At 40.3% G+C, this 9656-nt stretch overlaps 1 protein-coding gene across 4 annotated transcripts in view; it reads right to left on the bottom strand.

Moving 5' to 3' along the window:
- Positions 1-65: 65 nt before the first annotated feature.
- Positions 66-9656, bottom strand: part of LOC120955732 (dynein intermediate chain 2, ciliary) — a 37854-nt gene continuing 28263 nt past the window's right edge. For all 4 annotated transcript variants that reach the window (XM_040376842.2, XM_040376843.2, XM_040376844.2 and 1 more), the window contains 5 exons: positions 4409-4486; positions 3876-4332; positions 3676-3801; positions 3347-3580; positions 66-479 (listed from right to left, as the gene is read on the bottom strand). In XM_040376842.2, the coding sequence (XP_040232776.1) occupies positions 293-479; positions 3347-3580; positions 3676-3801; positions 3876-4332; positions 4409-4486 (1082 nt within the window). In that variant the 3' untranslated portion in view covers positions 66-292. The remainder of the gene's footprint in view (positions 480-3346; positions 3581-3675; positions 3802-3875; positions 4333-4408; positions 4487-9656) is intronic.

Below are 9656 nucleotides of genomic sequence, written 5' to 3'. Positions count from 1 at the left end.
GGCTATGCCGGCTGGGTTCACCAGTATCGCTGTGCCCGAGGGGGGTTGGGGGGGAACAAAAAAGGTAATTTGACTTTCGACGACTCGTTTATTTCAAACTCCGTGAGCGGGATCCGAAAAATAACAATCAAAACGAACCGGTCCACTACACCGATCCTCCGTTGGGTGTCTTCTTTGTCTGCCATGCTGCGAATTTTGCTCTCAATAAACGTACGTTTGCCAAAGGTGGGTTCGATAACGTGCACAAAAACAGGTCGCTCTTCCTCGCAATCTCTCAATGTCTTCCTCATGCTTAGTTCGATGCGACGGTCGACACGGTTTCCTTGACCGTTTCACCTTCCGGTAGCTCACGAACGAGCGACAGCAACCGGTCCAGCTTCTGGCTTTCGAGCAGCTGCGGATCGACGACGCCCGCCTTCTTGCCCATCTTGGTCTTGATGCGTAGGTTAGGTGAAAGCTTCAGCGTAATCGTTGTGCCTCTATGTAAAGGGATAAAGAAGCAAACACACAAAAAAGCGATCAGAAACGAAACAGATCCAACACAGTGCTTCTCACAGAGTAAGACACAACCGCCAACTAATGATAACCCATCCCGTTTGGACAATGAAAAATTAAGCCAAAAGACCCCAACCGGTCCCTGCAGGATGCTGCAGGATGCTAACCCGTTCCCCTTGTAATTGAATTAAATTTCTGAACAACATCTTGCAATAAGGAGTGAAAAAAACATGAAACACGTCAACATTAATTTGTAGTGAACCATGGGGGAGAACCAGCAAACATGAACCAACAAACCCGCACAACATCGGATCCAGTTGGAACGTGGTTGGCACCGAATGATAAATGATGCCAATACATCGTCAACAGTGGGGTGGAACTGGTGGAACTGGACCACCGGCCGGTGCACACTTCACCTCATAAAACATTCGGTCCATACTTTATCGAAAGGATGATGGAAAAGCGTGGTGGAAAAGGGGAAGAAACAAAGGAATAAAAAAAGGGGGGGACCAAATTCGAATAAATTCATTTTCCTGAGGCAAATTAAAATGCATGAGTTTGGTGGGTCAGACCAGGTTGGTTGAATTAAATGTTCGTGCCATGTGGTACTAATAATGGTAACGAACGAACATGGCAATAAGTTTATGGTGAATGGTTTTGTTTTAACGAACACCTTGTCTACAGTTCAGTGACAGGTTAATATGTTTTCATAATTGGAATGAAACAGAACCACTCAGTTTTATAAATAAGTCACTCATAGGAACTCATAAAGTGATCATTTATTGACCCGTAAAGCGTTCTTACTTGAAACTCTTATCGGAAAAATTAGTACCACTTTGTTTATTCACAATAAAAACGCTCGGTGGCAGTAAAAAAGTTAAATAAAAGCAACTTCAAACTTAAAACCCTCATAAAATTCCGCCACAGCTTATTCAACCTAATCGACAGCGAAGGCGCCTGTGCGCTACGACCTTCATCAAACTGTCCCGCCGCCCCAAGCCAACCATCGGCAACTTCAAGTCACCGAAATACATATTTTGGCAGGCAAAAAGCAAGTAAACATCAATCATCGTTAACCGTTTAATTATAAGATTTGATAAATGGAGAACGCAACCTCCTCTCCCACCCGCCACGCAGTCGTGTGCGAAACAAAGTGGCACACTTGAGTGCCACTAAACAGTCACTCGATTGGCTACTGCCACTGGCGCTTTCCTGTAGAGCGGTGTGTGTGTGGGTGTATGTGTGCTTTTGGTAAGCGGATTATGTTTATCAATTATTCGCCGAGTAAGTTTGTCATTAACAAATTATTGACGCTTGGGTAGCGTGGGAAACATTTAGTCATAATTACTTGGACCGAACGCAGGAACATTGGAACTACATTGGAACATTGGCAAGTAAGCACTGCGGAACGACAAAATGATAATATTGTCGAGTTTGTAAAACGGAACACCAAATGACAAAGGGTCGCTTTTGAAGCGAAATTAATGAGGTAGCTTTTGAAAGTTTGACTTACTGTCGGAAGACTTTCGGCTTGGCAAAGGATCCAATTACAATAAGCTCGCATGTTCTGACTCTACAGATTTTGAGATAAATTACTTTTTTTCGGTTTTTAGTGCCTCAGACGATGACTATCATGTTTTTGTTTCTGACTGTGATATAAATAATTTCTATTAGTCGGGCATTTACACCCTAAACGGTCTATTAAAAACTATTAATAAAGGGTTCCTTCAAGAGCGAGAAATGATGCTGGGTCTCGCAGGAGTGTCAAGGATAAAATATCCGGTAATGTAGGACTACAAATAAATCTAATACACCTCGATAAGGCCGGTATTACCTGGATATGCCCGTAGGTGAGTAAGCTAAGCACAAGGTAACTAATTACAGTGAAATCTCTCGAAGGTGAATCTTTATGAGACCGTCAGCTTAGAGAGGTATTCATGTTGAGGAAAACTGATGAAGATGTTGCTATGAAGTATCCAAGATACTAGGAGAAAAACATGGCATCATTTGACCAATATTTTTGTGAACGCCTAAAAATTCATTTTAGAGAATTTTAGAAGAATTGGGGAGACATTCATCTTGAAGAGACATAACATGTATGGAATATGTCGAGACCGTCAAAATTTGCATCCTAAAGATACATGAGATACATTGGCCCGTCATGGGTTCAAATCCCGAATAGACCGTGCCCCCATACGTAGGACTGACTATCCTGCTATGGTAACAATAAGTCACTGAAAGCCAAGCTCACTTCACTAAGTGGGTATAGGCAGGCCTTGACCGACAGCGGTTGTTGTGCCAAAGAAGAAGAGAAAAATTCAATTCATCTTCAAGAGACAACATCTATAGTACTTTCAATTATTGAGGATAGATAATAGAACATGAAGAGTTTGATGATATGACATGTATCTGAATCTAATATTCATTTGCGTCAAGATTAAATCACTTCCCTAGTAGCAATCCCAATGCTTCTGTCGGTCAGTATCCTTATCCATAACGGACACTACCTCCAGTGTTGTCTATGCTATAGCTCCGTCTCCGTCTCTGAATGTAATATAGGAGTAATATGCAAGCCGAGTATTCCTGCCCCACAGATTCAATGTGCAATCAATAAAAATTGCCTTCCTTTCCATGCCTTCCATACATTACACTACTATCTATCCTCGCCTTCACCAGATTGCTGCCGGCGAGCTCTACTTCATGCAATCGCAAATCGAACCCATCAACACCACTAGAACAGAAACAGAACGATACCTTGCAAGCATACGCCCCGGCTACGGGCATCGTATGCAATCAAATATTCAAACAATCTCACCCATACCCACCCAAACCAAACCAACCCCATACTCACTTATCGTCCCCGACGATGATAAACGGCAGCTTCTGGTTGAACGCCAGCCGGGTAAGCTTGTTCTTGCGTTTCGAAACGATCGCCTGGGTACAGATGGCTTTGTACTTGTTCACGTTCAGATCGAACACAAACACCTTGCCCTCGGTCGTGACGGCCGCGAAAACGGTGCTCGAGTACGGTGCCCACTTCACGTCGCCCACCGAGGAGCCCAGATCGAAGATGAAAAGAGGTTCACTGGGAGGGGGAGGGAGAGAAGAAACATAACTCACATTAAGCATTCGCACACGCATTTTGGCTTTCTGACAGAGCAGAAGCTTTCGTATCCTTACGGGCGCATATCTTCCCATATCTTCACCCGCCAATCGCCACTGCAGGAGGCGAAAATGTTCGAATTGAACTTGTTGTAATCCATCCGATGCACCGGCAGATAGTGTGCATGATACGTCATTAGATATCTGTGCCAAAAGGAAAATGGAAATTGTCGTGATTATAAAGCTGCCAAAACCGGGAAACGTCCTCTCACACCTACTTCGAGCTGTACGCTGTGCTGCACTTAAAGATGTATCCTTCCTCCGTACCGACGAGGAAAATTTCTTGATTGTGAGGATGGAACACCATGCAAGTGCCGCTACCCTTCAACCGCAGCGTACTGCCATCGGGACCGCTGACCTGATCCAGCTCGAGAAACAGCGTAATGATCGTGGTAATGGCCAGCTTGTTCTGCATCAGCACCCAGTTGAACACCTTCCCGTCGGCCGACACGGAGAAAAAGTTGATTTCGCCATCCTGCATGTCCGGGCCCCACTTGATCTCCCACACGCACTCCGCGTGTTTGCCGTTGACGCCGTGCGAGATGTAGACCGGGCCCTCCTTCGTACCGACCTGCAGGTTGTACACGATCACGTTCCCATCGTACAGGCCGATCGCAATCAGGTACGGGTACTTGGGGTGAATGTCGCAGCACATGGCACCACTTTCGGTGGCGACTGCAAAAGCGATAGGATAGTGTTTTGTTAGTATTGTGTTTTTTTTAGTAACCTGATAGGGGATTGTGGTACTCACTTCTATAGTCCGGGAAGGAGGGATTTTTTATGGTAAACAAGCAAACGGCACCTTCAGCGTTCTGTTTCATAAAGTCCACTGGAATGGGAAGATAAAACTTATCAATGAGGCTATATGTTGTGAATTGATTTATTTGGTGATTTATTACTATAGTTTTCACAGTTTCTCAGAATAACATATTCTAACAATGGTCCTTTATATAATTTACGCCAGAAAGATTAAACTCCACCCTTTCATATGACAGTTACGTTCCGGTATATTGGATTTCATCATTCTTATACAAACAAGGATGCAATTAAAAATGATTTTTTTATATTTTACATGCATTGTAGTACTTTTAATAAATTCAAAAATATAGAATTAAACAGTTTTTAATATTTAAATCCATAAATCGTGAGCAAACCTGAGAGAGCCTGTGATAAATCAGCGTTGGTTCACGTATTTTTAAGGCTGAAAATCATAGGACGTTTAATTTAGTTCGGCGTGTGGTTTTGTATAAAGTATTGGCCATGGTTTTAGCTGCCAACTGTTAAACTACCCTAAAAATCCCTTCAATGTTTTGATGATCTTTAGAATTATCCATACTCAATCCAAAATGGTTATGTTTTTAATATTGAGTTTGGCCATTTTTAGATTTAAAAAAATACTTAATTAACTATATAGTATAACATATATAGTGAAAAGGACGGTCCCATGGTACACTGGCACGAATTAACTTAAAACATGCTCGTTGTGGGTCCGGCTGTGTGGTACTGAATAAATCCCGAATGCCTGTACAGGCTGGCATGACCACGTAGGTCATTACGTCAAACATAACATATAGTAAAACACTAATGGAAAATGAAACCGTTAAAATAAAAAAAGGTAATAATTATAAAAACACTTATCTTACATGTTGTTCAAAGAATATTTTCATATTCATAAATCATACCACAATGGCCACACAGTGACCACAATTAGCGACCTTAAAAATTTATCTTATTTTCCTATTTACCATGGTTATTATTTATACTAAATTTTCATCTAAACTGTCCTTTATCATTTCAGAGTTAGCTATGAAGGGTGCTTGTTGTTCACTAAATAAAAACATCAATTTTAGTATATTCAATTCTATAATTCTAGGCGTATCTTAAATTGCTTGTTTTTGTATAATGGCGTTAGTCAACATTTTGCAAAATAAAGTGTCCAAATTTTTTGAATATTTGATGGTCTGATAGAAAGTGTGTGAAGTGTCCTCAAAGTATTATGCTTAAATAAAGAATTGATCTGAAAAAATAAGCCAAAGTCATCCTACGCACAATCAAGACATTGTGTATACATTTAAGTTGAACAATTAAATAAATTTATTATTTTAACATAGTTCTTCTTTTAAAGTAAAGCAATAATAAAACAATTATCATACCAAGATTATGAAACTAAAACAGAAGATTTGACTTTTTTCATACAGGAAGAGAACTAAATTAATGTTTGAAACTTAATAGATCTGTAAACCATCATTTTCTGAGTAAATAAAACCCTCTGTAATTAATTACTCATACCATTGAACAAAAACCTTGCTATAGTATAGTATAGTATATTAGGCAGCATTGAAAAGTATTAAACTGTTATACTTCTATATTTAATTTTCAAACAAACTCTCTCTTTGACTCCACACTCAACAACCTAACCGTCTAAAGCCAACGACACAAAATCCAACATAAACCAGGACGACCTCAACCAGGATGTATCCCCAAACGTATCACCGACCCGACAGATTGCCCACACATTAATAGATCCTCGACCACACAGCAAATGACCAACCCCACAAGGGAATGCATAATGTTATTCTCATTAAATTAACTTTTCCAATCTAGCGCATGTACTCGCAACTACCACCATACGATTTTCCCGTAAATTCAACCCTCCCACATGACCGGTTGCGTTCTTTAAATACCGTTTCCGTAGCTCAGTGCAACAGCTCCGTCACAGAACAAGGGCAGAGACGGCATCATGGCCAACCAAAAGGGTAAAACAATTCACTATTTTCATTTAATAATCCAATTTCCTGTGACGGGTGAGTGCAGTGAGAAGCATTCATTTCCTCCCTTGCTTCCAGTCTGCACGGAAATTCGGGATCGCACCTCTTAAAGCAACCAGCGTCAACAAACAACCCGCGTACGTTCCGGGCAGAGAAATGCAGGGAGCGAAAAATAAAGTGAAACTACCCCGTGCGGATAAAAGGTGTGCAAAGTGTCATAAAAGAGTGGAGTGGTATTAATTTTGATTTTACTGCGCTTTTATTGCCCACCAACTCCCGCGGGGGAAGCACCGTGAACGGGAACGAAAAACTCGCGAATTTTCCTCACACAAGCGTGGTAGAGCGTGTCCCTTTTTTTGCTGTAGGTTTCCCGACAGCCACAACACAACGTCACCTTAAGCTGGAGGCTTTAGCGAGAACAACAGCAAGCTGTCCGGCCGAGAAAATGAAACTCACAGCTCGCGATGAGCCTTTTTTTACGACCAAAACCAACGATGGGACGATGTGGATGCGATAGAAAAGTGGAGGAGGCGAGTGAGGAAAATGAGCGAACATTGTGAAGTTCCACGCCGTCACCATGCCGAACGGACAGGCCCCGAGCCGATTGGTGGACCCGGCGAGCCTCAAATGACACACGGAGCGCACATTCGTTGTTACCATTTCCCACGGATCCACTTGAAAAGCGGTCGCCAAGTCGCCGACGGTCGACGCAGTAAAGGTTTAATGGGTTGTAACGGTATCTTGATTTTATGGTTTACTGTTCAATGGATTGAAAAGATGAGAAATGGGTTGGGACAGTAAGGGAGAGAGAGAGAGAATGCTGAGTGATGGAGATGGAATAAATGTTCCATTACATTCTTTCCCAAATTGCCCCGCGGGGTTAAGGATGACGAGATTTGGAGGCTTTCGAGCGAGAACTTAAGGATAAGAGAATATTTAAAACACTGAACCGGCACATGGGTTGTATCACTGGGTAGACTTTTTGTGACAGTTTGTTAAAGAATTCAACTGTTTTGATTTTTTTAAATATTCTAAAGCCACAGAAATCACTTGCTTGAGATATTTTAAAGGAATTTTACATATTTAAATCTACAACTAAGATCAATATAGTCTAAACTCATTTTTCACATTTACTTTTGAAATTTTGAATAGCCTCGTTTGTCTTAATAAATCAAGAGATTTTAAATAATTTTTCCCAAAAACTGGGTTACATTCTCCGTACAGTCTTCATACAAACGCGTACTTTTTAATTACTAGCTATCCGCTAACAATACTCGTAATAGCCACATTGGTATGAACAATAAGCAGTTTTTTAATAAGCAAATAAAAATTATTGAGATTCAGAAATTTACTTTGAAAGAAGATCAATTTGTTTACTGCAGTTCACTGTGCATGCTGAAATCTTGTGGTATCTGTGGGTGCTTACTGAACCATCAAAACTTGTTGCGGCAAAAAACAGTATAAAAACTATATCAAATAACATAAAACATGAATGAATATGAATATAAGGGACAGGCAATCTCTGTGCATCAATACAAAAAACTCAATTTAAAAGAAATATGGCACCTTTTAATCGCTACCAACTACTGAAAAATCAGTCATATGAAAATTACTTTAGTGTGATTTCAGTAAACGAGCCGTCATTTTGGTGACTACCGAGCATTATTGAATGATTCAGTGAACAATATTTTTAATGAAAAGATCACTGAATCTTTAGCCCAAAAAAAATCATTAAAATTTTACTGAACTTCAGTGTTCTGTGTAGTGATACCAATAAACTACTACAAGTACCAGGCGTCTCCTTCACAGGTGGCTGGCAGAACAAAATTAACTATAGAGACTATTGTGAGATTAAGGAAATGATTTGTTGTTTTTTTTTCAATAATTTTATATATTTTACGAGATCATTGCTCGAATTGAAAATGTTCCATTTCAATTGAAATCATGTTCCTTAAATAGAAAATTTAAAAAAAAATGATTAAATGACTTCGCATATTACAATACCGACGTTGACCGATGCATATTAGCTAAGCTGCATAAAGCAGGCTGTGGCTAACAAGACTGTTAGTCTAAAGTATTGTTGCTTAATTTATTAAACTTAGTTTATTAGTTTATTAAACAAAATTACCCGTAAACCACGAAGGCTTAACAAGAGCCTGTTTTAGTACTAATTTCCTAAAATGATTCTAAATGTAGTCGCGCTTAAGTGGTAGTCGACTCATACATGAGTATACATTAATACGCATTCCGATTGAATAAACGAAACATGTATCAGTGGAATACTTTTTTTTTTCATATCATGACATCAAATAACTGAAGTATAATTGACTATTCCATGCAATTTTATTTAAACTAATACAGGATTCATGTTTATCATGGAATTATCGTGTAAAGGAATATTTCAATCACTTGATGTTTCAGTTGGTTAATGAAACCGTGCAAACATTTTGTGCAAGTTTGCAATAATAAAACGGAATCAGTCAAACGAAATGGGCAAATTCAAACCTTCCAATATTCAATAACAAGGACAAGTAATACAATTGCCATTAATTAATTATTATTTCCCCATAGGAGCTGCTTCACTCTCACATAGAACTAGTAGATGGGCTCAACTTTAATATAAATTAAAGCTTTTTCATACTTCAAAGCACACACCCTCTTACAGGTACAGATTACTTCCAAGGTAGGTTTACTACTAAAGCATTCTGGGTTGCTAGCTTTCTACATTAACATCGATACATCCCCTCTCATAACAAGTGAAACTAATCAATCTAGTCAAGGCCGCTCTCCTTCGCCACAACATCACAACATCACATGTCCCATCCCCGACAGCGAACCAGCTCCGATCGGGGTTCATTATGTCCCATTATCCCTCGCACTGTAATATATTTAGCAAGCAAATCATGTTTTCCCATTCTCCCGCCATGCCAGGCACCATTATCACGATGGAGCTCTACATTCTACTGAATAAACCACAGCGGCTAAACTGATTCCCGTTCATCCAATCGGAAGCCTTGCCATGGCTCATCCATTTCCCCGCCATTGCCAACCAGCCGCGTGCAAGTACCTGGCAACGTCAATGCAGCAGGCCATATCTCTCAATTAATATCCGTTGCCCAACATTTCTTCATTGATTACGGCCCGTCATCGTCCGTGTGTCGTAGTCGTCGTCGTCGTCATTGTCGTCTTCCTCATTGTTGCGCGGCAGTAGCAGTTAGCGTCTTTTCACCT

This window comes from Anopheles coluzzii, chromosome 3 (assembly GCF_943734685.1).
Source record: "Anopheles coluzzii chromosome 3, AcolN3, whole genome shotgun sequence".
Taxonomy (NCBI): Eukaryota; Metazoa; Arthropoda; class Insecta; order Diptera; family Culicidae; genus Anopheles; species Anopheles coluzzii.
This window is presented reverse-complemented; position numbering and strand designations above follow the sequence as displayed.